Source organism: Vombatus ursinus, unplaced genomic scaffold (genome assembly GCF_900497805.2).
Source record: "Vombatus ursinus unplaced genomic scaffold, bare-nosed wombat genome assembly UNPS02012319.1, whole genome shotgun sequence".
Classification (NCBI taxonomy): Eukaryota; Metazoa; Chordata; class Mammalia; order Diprotodontia; family Vombatidae; genus Vombatus; species Vombatus ursinus.
Genome location: NW_020952097.1, coordinates 354,295 through 374,094, shown reverse-complemented (window position 1 = coordinate 374,094; position 19,800 = coordinate 354,295). Strand labels below are relative to the sequence as shown.

The following is a 19,800-nucleotide window of genomic DNA, read 5'->3' as shown; positions in this document are numbered from 1 at the left end:
AGCTACATGAGCTGGTTCCCTTCATTATCTGATTTCCTCTCCCAATTGGTACAAAAAGACTTAATTAAAAAAAAAAAGGAAGACTTCAACAGCCTAAGGAATGTTCCCCTCTTCTATCTAGCCTGATAGGTGGTGTCTGATTTGGTGCAACTAGCTCTACTAACAAGGACAAATCCTTTCTCAATCTCCTGTAGCTAATGACATACATTCTCCTTAACAAGCATACTTTTTTTTTCTTTGCATAACTTGCTGCACTATAATCAGTAGTCATCTTTTTTCTCTGTCTCATGTAATGTATAAATACTACCAGCTGAATTGTGAATGATACATATTTCCATCAATTATAAGTGGTGTATGACACTAACGTGTGAATAAGCTGCAATAAAATATATTTCTGATTCATGCTGGCTTATTAGCATTGGCTAGTCAACCAATTCATTCAACAGACTGATAATTTTACCAGGTATACTCAATGAGAAATCAGAAAATTACTACCATAACAAAGTGTTGTGAGAAGAATTTTTCTCAGTCAATGACTTCCAGGTCTGATTCACTCTGATCAAGGTAGAGGCTCTGAAAGCAAATTATTCAAGAAGATGTTGGTCTTGGTGGGAATCAAGACATTCTGGAATCATGCCTTACTACCTGAAGGTGGGTAAGATCTGACCTGCCAACACAAATTCAAGTGTGGGTGAACCAATCAGCCTAGAGAGAAAAGAAAGATGAGTTATTTCTTAATTCCGTACTAGACTCTAAATTCCTCATGAGTAGGGAGCATGTTTTATCAAAACTTTGTATCTGCATACCACAGACACTTAATAAATGGTTGTTGAATTGAACTTGTTGAAAGGTCAAGCAAAGGATAATCAATTCAACAAACAGTAAGTGCCTACTATATGCAAAGTCCAGTGGTCCTGAGGGTCTTAACAAACACTTTGCTCTTAAGGACTTTTAAATTCTTTGAGCCTCTGTAATGAGTCCCTTCTTTCCCAAAATCTGGAGCTTCCTACCTTTTAAAACATAAGAAAGGTACAAACATGCTGTACACGGTTGGTTGGTTGGTTGGTTGGTTGTTATCCTTCAAAATCAAAGAGGACCAAAATGACAGCACTATGTTAGAGTCAAATTACAGTGTGCCCAACTGGGGCTGATCAGACCAATATAAGCTCAGGAGGCTCTACCACGGGTTGGGCACAAATAATCCATGTGAACATGTGGGGTGGATTCTCTCAATTAGTGCATCTTGAGTTCCTTTTGAGCTACTTCAATTCTGCTTTGCTCATAGATCACAGCACCTTCTTTGATGAGGGCACACCATGCTGGGTAATCCTGTGCCAGTGTCTCTGATTTCAAAGTTCTTCAGAGAGACCTTGAGAGTGTCCTTGTAACACTTCTTTTGACCACCATTTGAGTGTTTGCCTCATGTGAGTTCTCCATAAAATTGTCTTTTTGGCAAGCATATGTTTGGCATCTGAACAGCATGGCTAGCCCATTGGAGTTGCACTCTCTGCTGTGGAGATTGAATGCTTGGCAGTTCAGTTTGAGAAAGGACCTCAGTGTCTGGTACTTTATCTCTCAGAATCTTCCTAAGACAATTCAAATCGAAGAAATTCAGTTTCCTGGCATGGCAGTGGCATACTGTGCAGGTTTCACAGGCATACCACAATGAGGTCAGTACAATGGCTCTGTAGATTGTCAGTTTGGTAGTCAGTCTAATACTTCTTCTCTCCCACATTTTCCTTTGGAGCCTCCCAGATACTGAGCTAGCTCTGGCAATGGGTGCATCAACCTCATTATCAATGTGTACATCCCTGGAAAGTATACTGACAAGGTAGGTGAACTTATCCACAGTATTCAAAACTTTGTTTGCTGTAATTGATGGTTCCCCATAAGGGTGGTGTGGTGGTGGCTGGTGGAACACCTCTTTTCTTGGTGTTAATTGTTAGGCCAAAATGAGCACAAATAGCAGAGAATCAATCTATACTTTGTTGCATCTCAGTTTCAGAGGCTGCATGGAGCATATAGTCATCTACAAACAAAAAATCATGTACCAACTCTCCCTCCACTTTAGTCTTGGTATCTCAGGATATAGAGGAAGTAGAAACTGCATGTGTCTCCTAAGTGTACTTACCTTTGTGTCCATACGTATGCCTATCCTAGGGATATATGAGAGGGTGCCTTTCTTCTAATTATGGGAGAGAAGAGAAAGAACTTTTGCTTGGGGTAGGGGAGGTACAAGGGGAGCATAAACCTTGATGTATGGATTCATCAATGCTTTGAGAGTGTCTGAATACTTAGGATACTAGTTCTTCTCTGTTATAAAAGTCTTAACTCCTCCAGCTTCCTTTCTGGTGCCTGTTGATGGCAGGTGCTTCATTTCCTCTTATTTCTTTAAGCTATTTCTATTACCTAGTTTTGTTTCATATAAAAATGATGTATCTTAACTTCTTTGTGATTCATATCTTTGCATTAATTGTATGTAAGGAGGAGGGTAATTGAAGATGCCAGAGGCTAGGTATATCATAGAACAAAATTAGGTCAGAGAATTAGAGCTCTGTCCATAATGCTAGGATTTCCTGGCTTGGCGTGGATCTGACTGTAAAATAATTTTATAGTGTTTGATGTTGATTAATAATTTTTAATAGAGAGAGGTACTAGACCTATAATTTCATTGCTATAGGGAACTCTCAGTTGAGGAAACTCCTTCTACCAATGCAGGTCAACACCTCTTCTGCAGCTTATCACTTTAGAATTGCCCTAGAGCATTGAGAGGTTAGATGATTTGCCCAGGGTCACTCAGTCAGTATGTGCCAGAGGCAGGTCTAGAAGTCTAGGACTTCCTGGCTTTGAGGCCAGCTCTCAATTCATTTTGCCACACTGCCCCTAATAGCTTTTAATAAGTTTCTGAATATCAGAGTAGAGACAGTCCGTGTGAATCAGGACAATGTCTCACATAGGCTAATAAAGTTATCATGGAACTATCAGATAGCTAGAGATGGGGTCACAGTAAAGATCTAATCTCCACAGCAGGGGCCAGGGTAGAAGTGTGGACTAAGGGAAGGTCAGTCCTCTTGGGACCACTTCATCAGAAGTCAAAAATGTGGACTGGAAAAAAGAGGCCTCATCTGTCTCCTGGGAGAGGGCCTTTTTTACTTTCAGTTTTCACTTATCATTCCAAACTTCTATCTTTGCCAATTGCAAATCACAACTCCATCCATAACTTCTTACATACCTCTCAGACCATGCCATTCATATAGTTCCATGTGACCTTTCCAATCCCTCTGATCCCTCTAGCCCCAAATTCACCATCCTTTCATCTTCTCTGAAACCATCCCTACTCTCATATGTAGGTGTGGTCCCACTTAACTCTTTTGCTTTCAGGGTTCAGGGCAGGGGTCTTTTGGGTAATCATGATTATGGCTTCCCCCACCCACCCCTTCAATGCATTTACAGAAGCATAGACTATCAGGGTTGAAAGGGTATTCAGTGGCTATCTAGCCCAATTCATAGCAGAGAAAAAAATTCCCTCTATAACATTCTTTTTCTTTTTTTGGAGGAGGGGAGTGGGGTAATCGGGGTTAAGTGACCAACGTCACGTGTCTGAGGCTGGATTTGAACTCAAGTCCTCCTGACTTCAGGGCCAGTGCTGTATCCACTGCATCACCTAGCTGCCCCTATAACATTCTTTAAGTGGACATACACAGCCTTTGTTTGAAGACCTCTAGGGACATAGAGCAGCAGACCTGGCGTCAGGAAGACCCGAATTTAAATCTTGGCCCTGTTGCTTACTAGCTGGTGACTTTAGGAAAGTCACTTTGAGTCTCAGTTCCTTAATCTATTAAAATTAGGGGATTGGGTTTGATGGCCTCTAAGAACCCTTCCAGCTCTATGAGTCTATGATCCCGTCAGATAACTTTTGCATAGTTGAATGGTTAAGTATTGATATCTGTTGTATTGCATAATACAACTTTGCAATATATAACATTACATTATATGCTTTGTGATACATATTACATACTCAGAGGTTAATACGAGCCATATGGATATTGAGTCTCTAGAGCATTGGTGCCTAGTAGTACCCCTAGAGTCACACAGAGAATTCTTGGTCTTGGCACATAGAAGGACTTAATAAATACTTGTTGACATGACAGATAATAATAATAGCCAACATTTATATAGTGCTTTAAGGTTTGTAAAATTCCTTATGCCATAGACAATGGGAAGAAATGACATAGTCACAAAACGACATGAACAGAAAATTCTGTGATTCTACTGTGGGGCAGGAAGTCCTGGCTCAACACCAAGTATTGAGAAGCATTTAGCCTGTCAGCTTCTATAGCTATTCCTAGCCTTCCAGGTGGCTTTTTACTTCTAGGTAAATTCTAATAATCTGGCTCCAGAGATTACTGGATTCATAAAGTTTTAACTCTATGTAGTATACTTTCATTCTCTGTGAGTAGCCTGGTAATTCAAATACAGTGTAATAGCACTGTAATCCTAATACTTTCTGAAACTCCTATCTTAGCAGGAATTTTAGGAGGGTACATATGTGTACGTAATTTACAGAGAACAGATTTAGCTCAATGTTTTATGCTACTAGGATTTTTGGATTCTGAGTAGGTCATCCAGTGTGTACAAATTTGACAAACATGACTTCTATGTCTTTCTCTAAATCATTAATAAAAATTTTAAACAGCTCAGGGCCAAGGACAGGCTCTTGAGCCACTTCATTAGAAAATTCTTTCCAAGGTGATAGAGCCATTAATAGCTACTCTTTAGGTAATTCAACAGAATACAAATACACCTAATGGTAACATAACCAGGCTCACATTTCTTCGCTTTATCAATAAGATTGACACGGGAGATGTCAAATAGGAAGACATCTTAAACTCTCAAATGTCCAAAAGTCCCCAACCCCCACCCCCACCTCTCCTCTTCTGAATTTCCCTATTACTCTTGAGAGTACCAGCATCCTCCCAGCCACCAAGCCTCACAACCTAGGTGTCAACCTCCACTCCTCACTCTCTTTCATCTCCCATATTTAAGCAGTTGTCAAACCCTGTTATTTCTATCTTTGCAACCAACGCTGTAACCCCCCTGGTACACCGTGATGATGGTTCCTTATCATTTCACATATGGTCTATTGCAGTAGTCTTCTGTTTGATCTCCTTGCCCCAACTGTCTTCCCACTCTAAATCCATCTTCCACTTAGTTGTTGAATTGATATTCCCAAATTGAAGATCTGACCATCTCACCTCCCCCACTTCTTTCCATTCAATAAACTCCATTGGCCCTCTATTACTTCCAGAATCAAATATAACATCCTCTATTTGGCTTTTAATGCCCTTCATAACCTGGCCCCTTCTTATCTTCCCGGTCTTGCATCTTTTTACTACAAGCATTTTAATTGGCTGTCTCCTATTCCTGAAAAACACACTCTCCCTCCTCATCTCAGTTTCCTGGCTTCCCTGGTTTCCTCCAAGTCCTAACTAATGTCTCATCTTCAAGAAAACTTTCCCAGCTCTCCATACCCGTACACATTTTTTTTTTACATAGTTGTTTGCATGTTTCTCTCCCTCCCCCCCATTAGATTGTGATCTCCTTTAGGGCAGGGATTTTTTCTTTTTCTTTTTTTTTGCCTTTCTTTGTATCTCTGGTGCTTGGCACAGTGCTTGGCACGCAGTAATTGCTTAATAAATGTCTGTTGGTTGACTGGATTTGAACTCTTTAAAAAAAAAGCTGCTCTAGGGGCAGCTGGGTGCCGCAGTGGATAGAGCACTGGACCTGGAGTGAGGAGAACCTGAGTTCAAATTCACCCTCTAACACTTACTAGCAATGTGACTCTGGGCAAATCGCTTAACCCCGATTGCTCCAGCCCCCTCCCCCAAAAACAAAACACAAAAAAACCTGCTCCACGGTTTTGCCAGGAATAGAAGATAAGCTTAGATGACCATAGCAGACAGCTTCTAGGACCATAGGACTTTTCCATCTAACTTGCAGTTGAGACCTTTTGTATGTGCTGTTTCTGGAAGACCCTGCCTCAGATCCTTACGACCTGTTTAACCTGGAGCTTATTCTTTAACTCTTTGGGCCTCGGCTTCCCTATATGTAAAACCAGAGGGTTGGACTCCATTACCACTAACGTGCCTCGCATCTCTCAATCTTCTGCAAAGCCTGTGACAGGACCCTTCCAATTTCAGATGCCTCCCTGCCTCCTTCCTCCTCCTTCCTCCTTCCTCTTTCCCTCCCACCCTCTCTCGGCCCCGCCCCCGCCCCGCATGCGTTGGATAACCCCGCCCCCCGCACTCCTGGCCCCGCCCCCTACCTGGGGGAGCTGGCAGTTGGCGAGTTCCGGACGGTGGCTGCGCGGACCGGAAGTGTGGTGTTGCCATGGCGAGGGCCGAGCGCCGGGCCCGCCCTCATGGTGGCGGTGGCGGCGGCCGAGCGGACAGACTGGCGGACACACTGCACGAGTTGAGGTCAGGCCAGGCGAGGGCGTGGTATGTTACGGTGACCTGGGGAAGAGACCTGAGCAGGAGAGGCCATCGGGACCCAGAGCGGAAGTAGGGCCAGGGGGAGAGGAGCCGAGGTAGGGGAGAGGCCAGGGGTTGTAGGTCTGGATGAGGAAAGGGCCTGAGCCCCTTAAATAGGAGCTGGAGGAGGACGAGAAGAAGCCGTGGAGGAAGGGGAGGGGGAGGGCAGAAGCAGGAGGCCTGGGGGAGGGGAATTGGCGGGGGAGGGGGGAGAAGCTTGGGGGGGGCTGGTTGTGGAGGGAGATGAGTGAAGGGAGGGGTCAGGCGGAAACCTGAGGGGGTAGGGATCTAATTGGGGAGGCAGGCGACTGGAGGACGCTGGAAAGGGGAGGGGGGAAGACTTGAGGAGGAAACCTGATAGTGGAGGGGGCCGAGAGGGAGGCAGAGGGCAGGTAGAGTCCCCAAAGGGGAAAGGTGTGTGTTTGAGGAGTAAAGGAGTCAGTCAGTAAACATTTTTTAAGCACATTTTCTGTTCCAGGTACTGTGCTAAGTGCTGGGGATACACAGAAAGGCAAAAGACAATCAATCTTTGCCCTCTGAGAGCTTGGGCTAAAGGGGTGGACACCATGCTATATATAGGATAAATTGGAAATAATCAATAGAAGGGAAGTACTAGAATTAAAGGGGATTGGAAAAGGCTTTCTATAGAAGGTGGGTTTGGGATGGAGGAGGGGGCTGAAATGTCAGAGAAGAAAGAATTGGGTGGCTGGTAAGTGAAATGAGACTAGCCTGTTGCCCATGGCCCTAGGTTGGTGTATTAATCTGCAGGGGTCAGAGGTCATGGTGACCTGGTTTCTAGTTGCTCAGAGTAGGAGGTATTTAAGTCACCAGGCCTAAGGAGGTAGGGAATCTGTTTCATCTTGATCCCTGCATCTGAGAGAGTGAAGACTGACTGAGCAGTATCTTCAACTTGGGTTCTGGTACACCCTTAGACCCTTGACCCTCTACCCTTCTTGGAATTGTAGAAGCTGCTGTGTCTGAAAAATATCCTGCTCTTTTGCCCTTAAGGGATGAGAGACGTGCCTGAGGTCCTTTCAGTTAGAGGAAGCCTTGTCTCCAGACACCTCCTCTACCAGCTCAGAGTGTAACCCAAACCCTGAGCTCCCATTCCTTCCAGCCTCATGCTGGCAGCTGCAGGCCTTGGGGCTGGACTCAACAGGCTTCTGGGTTTTCATGCCCCTTTCCTACCGCAGGGTCTTCAGATATCTGGGTGCTGTCACTCTGAAGGTGAAGAACTCTTTCCATCTTTAAAGAAACAGCCTTCTACCTCCTGTGAAGCAGGGGGTAGATAACCTAAATGAATGTGGATCCTTTCTGGGCCTCAGTTATGTCAAGAGGCTGGCCTGGATTTTTCAAATGTCCTTTCCTTTCCTTACTTGAGTAGGCCTGTTCCCTTCATGAGCCCCTCAGTTTCTCTTTCCATCTGACCACCAGATGTGGGGAAGAGTCCTCGGAAAGAGAAGGAAATTAATAATATCCAACTGAAGACATCCCTCCTTGTTCCAGTTAACAATCTTATCCAAGGAAACACATACCTTCTCTGCTGCAATCCAGCTATGTTCTAATGGCCCTGAAATCCCTTGTCCATCTGAGTAGGACAGCATGGGAGGAACAAAGGGAAAGCAGGCTCAAAGATGAAAGCCATTACTGCAGGAGAGAAAGCTCTTTTTGGAGGCTAGGTGGGGTGTGATCCTGTCCCTAGCTAGCTAAATTTATTTCTTTTGCGCCAGCCCATTGAAAAATTTCAGTGATTTGGAAAAAGTAAGGTGGTTGGGCTGCTGAGTGTGGACAAAAGGGTGGCACAGATGGGGTAAGACTGATGGTATTTGAGAATGTTGGTGGGGGATGTTGACAGATTGAGTTGTTAGCAGTTTATTGACCTTTTATATGGCCCATCCCAGTACACTCATACCTAATTCTGGATCATTGTAACCTTACACAGGCCTCATGCCTGGAGTGTACTTCCTCCTCACTTTTTAAGAATCCCTAGTTTCTTTCAAAGCTCAGCTCAAACTTATATGAGACATTTCCTGATTTCCTCAGTTGCTAGTGCCTCCAATTCCCAGATTACTTTGTATTTATTTAATATATACTCATACTAGAGGCGGTGGTGCCTAGTGGATAGAGTATCCTTTAGAACCAAGATGATCTAGGTTCAAATTATGTTTCTGATACTGACTGGCTCTGTGATATAGGGCAAAAAACTTCTCAGTGCAGTTCTTTAAGACTATAAGTTGTAGAGAAGATGCCAGCCTGCATTGGGAGCAGAAGTTTTCTCCATCTGGGAGTTCCCTGTGCCAGTGAAATTGTGATTTATATGTGTACGTGTTTCCCTTTATATAATGTAAGCTTCTTGAGAAGGGGTCTTTCATTTTTGCCTTTGTATTGCTAGTACATAGCTCAGTGCCTGGCACATAGTAGGCCTTTAATAAATGTTTTTGATTGATGTAGGCTTTAAACATTGCAGAATGCTTTGTATACATTGTTTCATTTGATCATCATAAAAATCCTATGAGATTTATGGTGCAAGTATAATTGAGATAGGGATAGGGCCTGAGATTTCCCTGGTGTAGAGAACTTTTCATGACTGTCAACAAGCATTTGGTGAGGAAATGTGAATAATAATAATAATAATAATACATGTCAGATTTTTATAGATGTTTAAGGTTTACAGAGGGCTTCCTCACAACAACCCTGTGAAGTAGGTAACAAATTGCTTACCCCCATTTTATAGAAGAAGAAATTGAGACTCATGGGGCAGGTAGGTGGCGCAGTGGATAAGCTCCAGCCTTGGAGTCAGGAGGACCTTAGTTCAAATCCAGCCTCAGACACATGATACTTACTAGCTGTGTGACCCTGGGCAAGGGCCCAGGGCACTTAACCCCAATTGCCTCACCCAAAAAAAAAAAAAAAAGAAACAGACTCAGAGTACAGTGTCTCTGAAGTCAAGGCAGAAAAGAGTATGTGGTGGGGCGGGGTGGTAAACAGTGTCAAAAGATAGCAGAGAGGTTAAGAGAGATGAGAACGGAGGAAAAAAATTTATTTGATATTTAGCAAGTTATTGGTGACCTTTGATAGAACAATTTTGCTATTACAATAGTGGGGTTAGAATACGGATTGGAAGAGGTTGAAGAGAGAATTAATGAATAAAAAAACTGAGAAACCATTTTTTAAGCACCTAATGTGTGCCACGCACTCTGTTGAGCAGGAGTGGGGAGGAGAGGATATAAATATAAGTAAATAAGACAGTTTCTGTCCTCCAGGAGCTTATCCTCTGATAGAGGGTTAAGTGGCACAGTAGATAAAGCACTGGACCAGGAATCAGGAAGATCTGACTTCAAATCTAACCTTAGATATTTAATAACTGTATGACCTGCAACTCACTTAACCTCTGTCTGCCTCAGTTTCACCATCTATAAAATAGGCATAATAATAGTATCTGCCTCACAGTCTCATGAAGATTAAAAAAAAAGATATTTGTAAAACCCTTTGCCAACCTTAAAGTGCTACGGGAACACTACCAATTATCGTAGGGCAAGATTAGACATATAGAAGAGTGGTGGTCAGAGAAAGGTGTTTTGGATAAGGAAGATTGAAGGGTGATAGGGATTATAGAGCAATTTATTGACACATTTTTCCCAGAATGTTAATATAATTACTGTTCTCAGAAAATAGGTAGTAAGAAAATGGAGGCGTTAGTTACAAACAACTTTTTAAGGATGATTAGCAGTGAAATTGGAGAGATAGGATTGGAGCTAGTTGGTGTACGAGGGTCAAGGGAAAGCTTTTTTAGGTTTAGGGAGACCTGAGCATGTTCTGTTGTCAGTAGCAGGGGAGAGTTTAAAAATACATGAGAGAAAGGGGATGACTATTGGAACAAGGTTTTGGAGGAGGCAGGAGGGAGTCAACCTTGGTGAGGGTAGGGATACCTTTTCTTCTGTGATGAGTGGAAAGGAGGAAAGATAGTGGTCAGAGTGGATGAACTGGGCCCTAGGTGGTTTTTATCTCAGTGAAGCTTGTAGGTTATCTATTCTAAATATGAGGGTGTGGTTGTTGAAGGTGAGAAGGAGAAAGGAAAGGTTTGAAATAGTTGCTGTGGGAAATTGGGAATCAGAGCAGAAAGGTTGTCAAGCTTGAGTAAGGGCCCCAGCAAGGTTATTCACCATGAATTTGTAACGAGTGAAATCAACTTAGTTTTGTCATTTTCTCCAACAACACGGCACAACCTCAGGTGAAGAGTTGAGAAATTTGGTGGTAAGGATGACAAGTCTTAAGTTGAAGATAGGGGAAAGTCATGCAGTCAAGGGATTCTAGAGTAGTTGGCGGTGTGACAAGAAAGTGGCAGACCATGTGGTCAGGATGGCAAAGTGAGGCAAATGGAAGCAGAATAGGAGAGATGGACTGAGAGAGTAGGGAGGACTAAAGGGATTAAAGGGGTATTGGTCAAGACTAGGGTTATTTTGAATGGGAGAATGGGAGATGTAGAAGGAGAGAGATTTATGTTGAGGTCGTATAGAATTTCAAAGTTCTGGCTTTTGGAGGTGGTAAGACATAATGAGGTGAACACGGGTGGTATGTGAATGAAATGGGATAGATACAGAAAGGTCTTTGGAATTATGTGGTCAGCTGATTAATGGGGTCTCATCAACATAAATATTAAAGTCTTCTTCTACCTTTCCTTTCCTTTCCCTTCTCTCCCCACCCCACCCCCCACCCCTCTTGGGAACAATAGGAAGAGGGTAGGAAGTAGAAAGGAAGACTGTGAATCATGAACTAAAATTATGATATTCCTAAGGATAAAAACACAGTCCTTGATCTCAATGAGCTTACATTCTAATGAGGGAGACAAGATGGTAAAAAAAATGTTGTACTTATATATACAGTATAAATAGAAGGTAATCTCAGAAGGAAGGCACTAGAAGTGAGGAAGGTGACATGGGGGCAGGAGGCAGAGAATGGGAAAGGCTGCCTGTAGAAAGTGGAATTTGAGCTCAAGCATCTCGAAAGAAGCCTGGAAAACCAGGAGGTAGAAGTGAGGAAGGAGAGTTTTCCAGGCATGGAAGATAGCTAGTGAAAAGATACTAAGTAAAGAGATTGAGTGACATGTTCAGGGAACAAGAAAGCCAATGTAGCTGCATTGTATTATACATGGAAATGAGTAAAGTTTAAGAAGACTGGAAAGATTGGAAGGAACAAAGTTGTGAAGGACTTTAAAAATCAAACAGAAGATTTTCAGGCCTGAGCTTTGGAAAGATCACTTTGACAGCTCAGTGATAGATGGATTGGTATGAGGAGATAACTTGAGGCAGGGAGACCAACTAGGAGGCTATTGCTACAGTCCAAAAGAGAGGTGACGAGGGCCTTTGCTAGTGTTGGGGCTGTTCAAGTGGAGAGAAGGGGACATATATGAATGATGTAGAGAAGGTAGATATGATGAGACTTGGCAACATAATACACATGAGGTAAATGTGAGTGAAAAGTCAAGGATGGGGCCTAGGTCACAAGCTTAGATAATTGGGAGAATGGTAATGTCCTTGATAGTAATAGAGAAGTCCAGAAGAACAGAGGATTTGGGGGGCAAGATAATGAGTTCTGTTTAGGATATATTGAGATGTTTCTGGAACATCAGGCTATCTGAAGGCTGCTGCTTCCCTAGGCTTTTCCAGTACTTGTCTGTTGCCAAGTGTTTTGGGCTACTATGTCTCATTCCTTCCCTTCTTTTGCCATGTTCCATAAAAGTTTGCTTTGAAGCAGCCTAATTTTGAAGTAGTCTAGAATACTGCTTTCAATTTTGGGCACCACATTTTAGGAAGGACATTAACAAATTGGAGATTGTCCATTGAAGAGTGACTAGAAGTGATAAGACAGGCGATTAATTGGAAGAATTGGGAATGTGTAGCTTGGAGAAAAGGTAGGAAATATTAATAGCTGTGTGCAAAGATTAGAAGGGCTGTCATATAAATAAGGGATTAGACTTGTTCTTCTTTGTCCCAGAGAGCATAACTAAGAATAATGATGGAAGTTGAAGAGAGGAATATTTACGCTTGATGTAAGGAAGAACTCTGTAACAGTTATACTTATCCAAAAGTAGAATTAGGTACCTTGGAAGGTAGTGAGTCCCCTTTCATTTGGCGTCTTCAAGCTGAGGCTGGATGTTGATTTGTTAGGGACATTGTAGAGACAATTCTTGTTCAGGTGAGAGTTAAACTAGATGCTCTCTGAAGTGCCTTTCAATTCTGAGATCTTGTGAGTTCTTAAAAAATTATTTTACTATTTCAGGAGAGACTGTGTCCCTGCCCCACACAACAAATTCCATAGGCTTACTTTTTGCCTCTAACGTAAATATAAATTCCTCTGTTTGGCTTTGATAACCCTTCACAACCTGTGCCTAACCTACCTTTCTAACCTCTTTATATGCGGCTCCCCTTCCCATACCTTTTTTGACTAGCCAAAAAGGTTTTCTTGCTGTTCCTCATACACAGACCTTTATCTCTTGTCTTCATGGTTCCCCAAGCCTAAAATATTCTCCCTTCTCACCACCACCTCATAGAATCCCTGACTTCCTTCAAGACTCACTTCAACCATTCCCTAATTGCTAAATGGTTAAATGATATGAATAGGCAGTTTACAGAGGAAGAAATCCAAGCTATTAATATGAAAAAAAATTGCTCTAAGTCAGAGGTGTCAAATACTGGGAGTAAGCCTAACCAGATTAAAATGTAATTGAGAAATCTTTAACAAAATAAATAAAAATACAATAAAATAATGTTAATGTGTGGTTTTCTGAGTCAATCTTGGGTCAGCAGGGATCCTTATGTACTATTTGAATTTGACATCACTGCTCTAAATCACTAATGATTAGACAAATGAAAATGAAAACAACTCTGAGGTGCCTTTTTACACCCGTCAGATTGGCTAAGTTGACAAAAAAAGGAATATGACAAACTTTGGAGGGGCTGTGGGAAAACATGTGCTTTTTTAAAAATTCAGTTTTATTTTCAGCACCAAATTCTCTCCCTTCTCCTTTTCTACCCACTGAGAAGGCAAGAAAAAAGTCATTGCAAATATGTGTAGTCATGCAGAACAAATTTCTGTATTAGTTATGTTCCTCCCTCCTTCCCTCCTGCCCCCAAAAAAAGAAAAAAAAAAGAAGGAAAGAAAAAATATGCTTCAGTCTGTACTCTGAACCCATTAGTTCTATATCTGAAGGTAGATCACATGTTTTATCATGAGTCCTTTGGGATTGTGGTTGGTCATTGTGTTGATCAGAGTTACTAAGTCTTTCAGAGTTCATTATCTTATCCTCAATTAAACAGCAAATTGGAAATTATGAAAATCAAAGGAAAGATTAATAAATTTGAAAGTAAGCAAACCATTGAGTTAATAAATAAACCTAAGAGCTGGTTTTATTAAAAAAAATCAATAAAATAGATAAATGATTGGTTAATTTGATTAAAAAAAGAAAGAAGAAAGCCAAATTACCAGTATCAAAAATCAAAAGGATGAATTCACCATCAATGAAGAGGAAATTAAAATAATAATTAGGTGTTATTTTGCCCAATTGTCTGCCAATAAATCTGACAATCTAAGTGAAATAGATGAAAATTTACCAAAAAAAAATAATAAATTATCAAAGTTGATTATCTTTATAGTATTGTATATACTCTTCTCTTAGTTCTGCTCACTTCACTTTCTATCACTTCATAAATGTCTTCTCAGGTTTTTCCAAAACCATCCTCTTCATTATTTTTTATAGCACAATTACAGCACTATCATATTAATATGCTATAACTTGTTCAGTCGTTCCCTAATTGATGGTCATCCCCTCAGTGTGCAATTCTTTGCCATCACAAAAAGAGCTGCTATAAATAATTTTGTACATACGAATCCTTTTCCTCTTTCTTTTGTCTCTTTCAAGTATAGACCTAGTAGTGGTATTAGAGGTATCACTGGGTCAAATTGGGTATGCACAGTTTAATAGTTTTTCAGGCATAGTTCCAGATAACATTCCAAAATGGTTAGACTAGTTTATAGCTCCACTAGCAGTACATTCACTGTTTTCTCATCCCTTCCAACATTTGTCATTTTCCTTTTTTTTTTTGTATCTTAGCCAATCTGAAGCATGTGAGGTGGTACCTCAGAGCTGGATAACAGGTACTTCATGAAACATGCTATCCAAGACTCAGCTCAAGCCTTACCTTCTATATGAAGCCTTTCCTGATCCCACCTGCTAGTGTCCTCTCTTGTATTTATTTTCTTTTTATTCTGTATACAGTTATACACATTACATATTGTCAGGTTCTTCAGAGCAGGGACTATTTTGTTTTTGTTTGCATATCTTTAGCACCTAGTATCATGCCTGGCACATAATATGTGTTTAATAAGTGCTCTTTCTACCCTTTCCTCTCCCAATGGCTCCGTTTCCATCCATGTTTTGGGCTGTGTACCTGATGGACTGAGAGGAATGGTAGGTAGGGATATCAGCTAGGAGGCTTATTATACTAATCCAGATGTGATTAAGGTGATTAAGACCTGAACTAGGGTGGTGGCCATGTGATTGCAAAGAAAGGGACAGACACTAGAGGTGTTGTGGAGGTAGAATTGGCAAGCTTTGGCAATTGTATGTGGAGGGATGAGGGAGGGGAAAAGTCAAAGCTGATTCTGAGGTTACATCCCTAGGTAATTGGAGGGATGGTCATACCCTTGACAGAAACAGGGAAGAGGACTGGATTTTTTGGGGAAAATATTATGAGGTCATGTTGAATTTGAGATTACTATCAGTCATAAATTTGGAAATGTCTTATAGTCAATTGTTGATTCAAGGAGTCTCAGGAGAGAAACTAGGGCTGAATTCATAGAGTTTGTGAGTCATCTGTATAGAGACATCCTAAACTGATCCCTTTCAGTTGATTGCAGAGGTGAGGGAGGGTTAGACCTAGCTGGGACTAGTGGAAAAGGGTGAGGTCCTGAGGTGGAAGTGATTCGTTCAGGGTCAATAAGTGTTAGAGCTGAGACTTAAAATCCATATATTCTGACTGCCAGAGTTATTTTCCTAATGCATGGTTATGATCTCATCACATACCTTCTTTTGTTCCCTTCCACTGTGGATGAATTCCATCTTTCTTTCTACTATATCCTAAGGTCCCTCAGACCTTGTGATCTACCCTGCCTCTACGTCCTAAAGATCCCTGGCACTGTCATATTGATCTACTGGAGGCCCAAGGACCCCTTGGCCCTGCAATCCAAACTTCTACTTCACCCTTAGGATTTCTCGGTTTTCTCATCTACTCTGAAAATGAATTTTCTTTTTTATGTTGTCTTCCCAATTAAAACATGAGCCCAGCCCCTTGAGGGTAGAGACTCTCTTGCTTATTATATTTGTATTATTGAAAATACCTATGGCTTAGCACTTGTTATATAGTAAGTGCTTAATATATTTCTTTTCATTTATTTTTCATTCATTTGTCTCTGTTTCAAGGACCTTCACAATGTGGTCTCTATCTCCATTTCCACCCTTCTTATACTACTATTTCACTGTACCATATTCTAGCCAAATTGGGTTACTCTTCCAAACTTTCTACTTCCATGCCTTTCTTTATTTGGTTTCCAATGCCAGGAATGCCTCTGCTCTGATCTCATCTCTGCTTTTTGAAATGGTGCATGTCTTACTGGAAAGGGCAGTAGATTTAGAGTCAGAAGACCCAGTTTTGAATCATAGCTCTGATACTTAATAAGAATCCTTGCTCAAGTTGCTGAATCTTTCTGAGTTTCCGTTTTCCTCATCCTTAAAATAGTGATGATAATACTTATATATGACCTTCCTCTATGTTCTTTGAGTCTCAGTGCTCTGTAGAAATATGTGATGGTTATTGTGATTGTACGTCCTGCCAGGGCCAGCTCAAATGCCACTTTTCCTGATCAGCCCTCTGAAAAATAATCTTTACTTTCTGTACACCCAAACAGTACTTTGTTTATACCCCTCATGAAATTTGTCATATCCTTCCTTGGATTATAGTCATATGTCCCTTCCAGATTGTGAGTTTTGTAATCCAGTTCAATTTAACAAGTGGTTTTTTTTTTGTTGTTGTTGTTGTTGTTTTTTTTTTTAGGCAATTGGGGTTAAGTGACTTGCCCAGGGTCACACACCTAGTAAGTGTCAAGTGTTTGGTCTGAGGCCGGATTTGAACTCAGGTACTCCTGACTTCAGGGCTGGTGCTCTATCCACTGTGCCACCTAGCTGCCCCTAACAAGTGTTTTAAGTGCCCCCCATTTTCCAGGCTGGGGGTACAAAGACAAAAAAACCAAAATGGTCTTTTGCCCTCAAGAAGCCTACCTTCTCTTGAGGGGAACAACCCTTATACATAAATACTAAATATATACAAAATGATTTTGTTAGAGGGGGGCATGTGGGGAAACACTTTAAACTGGGGAGGGGATGGTGGTTGAGGAAAGACCTTATCTAGGAAGAGGTGCTTGAGCTGAGCCGTTACAGCAGGTAGGGATTCTGAGATGTGGAGGTAAAGAAAGAGAGCATGCTGGACATGTCATGGGAACATAGTGTAAAAGCCTTAGGTCTCTCCTTTCTTCTGTTACTGTCTCAGGCAAGTCATTTCACTGCTGTGGCTCTTAGTTTCCTTATTTTTTAAATGAGAGGATTTTTCTAGATGGCTTCTAAGGTTCATTCCAGCTCTAAATTAATGAGCCTGTAATCTCTCTTTGTTATCTTATCTACAGCCAGCAGACAGTTGGAAAAGCAAAGCAAGAATTCAGGTAAGAGAGGAGGGCTATGTATATAGTTTTGGGATATATCTGTCTGCTGGATATGGTATAGTGGATAGAGTGATGGTCTTGGGAATCAGGAAGACCTAAAATAATACCCTGCCTCAGACAACTCAGGGTTGTGTAATTCTGGGCAAATCACTTAATCTCTCCTAGCCTCAGTTTCTTCATCTGCAAAATGGGGATTATAATATTTTCCATTACAGGCCAAGTCCTGTGATGCTACTTCCACGATATCTCTTGCATCTTTCCTGTTTTCTTCACTCACTTTGTCAGTACCTTAGTTCAGGCTCTTTTCACCAGTGATTTGGACTGTTGTAAAAGCCTCTTAACTAGTGTGTCCCTGCCTCTGTTCTCTCCCAACTAAATATTATTACAACTAAGCAGGAGTGCTATAAGGATCAAGTGAGACAATATACATGAAGAGCTTTGCAAACCTTTAGTGCTGTATAAATGTTAGTGTTACTGTTATATTCTATGGCTTCTCAAACTTATCATGGCCTAAACAGCACTCATCATCTTTTACCCTACCCCTCCTTCCTCTGCACTTCCCTATTTTGGTTGAGATCATTGCAGTCCTCTGAGCTGCTCAGATTCATAACCTCAGTCATCTTTGACTATTCCCTCTTCTTCACATGAACCTTCATATTCAATCCCTGGCCGAGTCCTGTGATACTGCTTCCACAGTATCTCTTGCATCCTTTCTTTCTTCACACACTTTGTCAGTACCCTAGTTTAGGCTCTTTTTACCACTCATTTGAACTATAATATTAACCTCCTAACTGGCTTCCCTGCCTCCAGTCTCTTCTCACTCCAATCTATCCTTCCCACAGCTGCCAAAATAATCCTGTTAGTGGACAAGTCTGACTGTGCTGCTCAAAATGCCTATAGGAGAAAATACAAATACCTTAGCCAGGTATCTGAGGCTCTTTACAGTCTGACTCCAGTGTCTTTTTCCAAACTTACTTCACATTTTTCTCCTTTTTACGTTCTGTGTTCTGGCCAAACTGTTCCTTGAATTCCTCATGTCTTCTCTTATCTTCGTCTCTCCATATTAGCTGTCCTTGTGTTTGGAATGCCCTCCTTTTTCATATCTGTCTTGCAAATTCCATATTTTCCTTTCAGCCTCAGCTCAGATACTCCTTATGCCTTCACTGATGCCCCTGCTGATAGGGCTTTTTTCCTTCCTTAAACATTCTTATAATACTTTATCTGCTCTTTCCTTTGCCTTTTTTACTTCCTGCCTTGTATTGTACTTACCAATGTACATGCTATATATCCCCAGCATAATGTAAGCTCTTTGAGTGTAGGAAAGGCTTTGTATCCCCAACTGTTGAATGTAGTACCTTGCATTCAGCAGGAGATCAATACATGTTTGCAGAATTTAATTCAGTTAGGTGCTGTCTTATATCTCCTTATTTAGCATGGGCTTCAACTTGCTATGACTCACGGGACTTAATAATTACAAATGACCTTGAAAATCATCCAGCTCCCTCATTTTACAGATAAGTAAACTGAATTCAAGAGACGTTAAATGACTTGTCCAAGATTACATAGATAGAAAGTATCAGACATGAGATTTGAACTCAGGTCCTTTGAGTCCAGGGCTTCTGACTTCCACTGTACCATGCTGCTTCTGTAAGTCCCTCTTGACCATTTTTGTTTTGTCATTTCAATCAGTCAATAATTATTTATTTGGCACTTACTATATTCCAGGCATTGTGCTAAGTATAAAGGATTCATAGAAAAAGTAAAAATAGCCCTCAATAAACTTGCATTCTAATGGAGAAGACAGCCTATATGCAAGTAAGTACATACAGGATATATCTAAAATAGGTAAAGGTAACCTTAGAAGGGAAGCCACTAGTTTGGGGGGGAGGGGGCAGCACAGAAATGCCTCTTTACATAAGGTTGCATTTGCACTGTGTATGAGTTGCTATGTGATCTTTCTTTGTATCTTTGGTCTCTTTAGGGTATATTCTTGTTAGCAGAATCTCTGTATCAACAGTATGAATAGTTTAGTTAACATCTCTACATAATTCCAAGTTGTTTTCCAGAGGTCCCTTGTTTTCTCTGTCTAATATAATCTACAGGGGTAGGGAACCTGTGGCCTCAAGGTCACATGTAGCCCTCGAGGTCCTCAAGTGCAACCCTTTGACTGAACCCAAACTTCACAGAACAGTTTGGATTCAGTCAGAGGGCCTCACTTGAGGACCTAGAGGGCCACATGTGTCCTCAAGGCCTGCAGGTTCCCCATCTCTGGTCTAGAATGGGGTTCTTCTTAATGTGGTGTCCTTGGACCTCAAAGGCATCTGCAGATAGATTTCGAGGAGGTCCGTGAATTTGGATAGGAAAAAAATTACATCTTTATTTTCACTAACCTATAACTGAAATTTAGCATCTTTTGTAAAAAAAATCTAATTTATTATTTATTTTAAACATTCTTTTCTTTTTAAATTTTGAGTTCCAAATTCTTTCCCTCCCTCCA

At 41.3% G+C, this 19,800-nt stretch overlaps 2 protein-coding genes across 3 annotated transcripts in view; one reads left to right on the top strand and one right to left on the bottom strand.

The window, feature by feature from the left end:
• The window catches only part of FOXH1 (forkhead box H1), a 60,731-nt gene extending 54,339 nt beyond the window's left edge, over nucleotides 1–6,392 (bottom strand). The window contains exon 1 of the mRNA XM_027857701.1: nucleotides 6,326–6,392. Within this exon, the coding sequence (XP_027713502.1) occupies nucleotides 6,326–6,392 (67 nt within the window). The remainder of the gene's footprint in view (nucleotides 1–6,325) is intronic.
• A 34-nt stretch (nucleotides 6,393–6,426) lies between these two features.
• Nucleotides 6,427–19,800, top strand: part of PPP1R16A (protein phosphatase 1 regulatory subunit 16A) — a 112,192-nt gene continuing 98,818 nt past the window's right edge. The window contains exon 1 of one of the 2 annotated variants that reach the window (XM_027857838.1): nucleotides 6,427–6,479. The gene's annotated coding sequence lies outside the window, so the exon portion shown is untranslated. Of the gene's footprint in view, nucleotides 6,480–6,561; nucleotides 6,590–19,800 lie in introns of those variants that run through there. The other variant, XM_027857842.1, reaches the window with a different exon arrangement.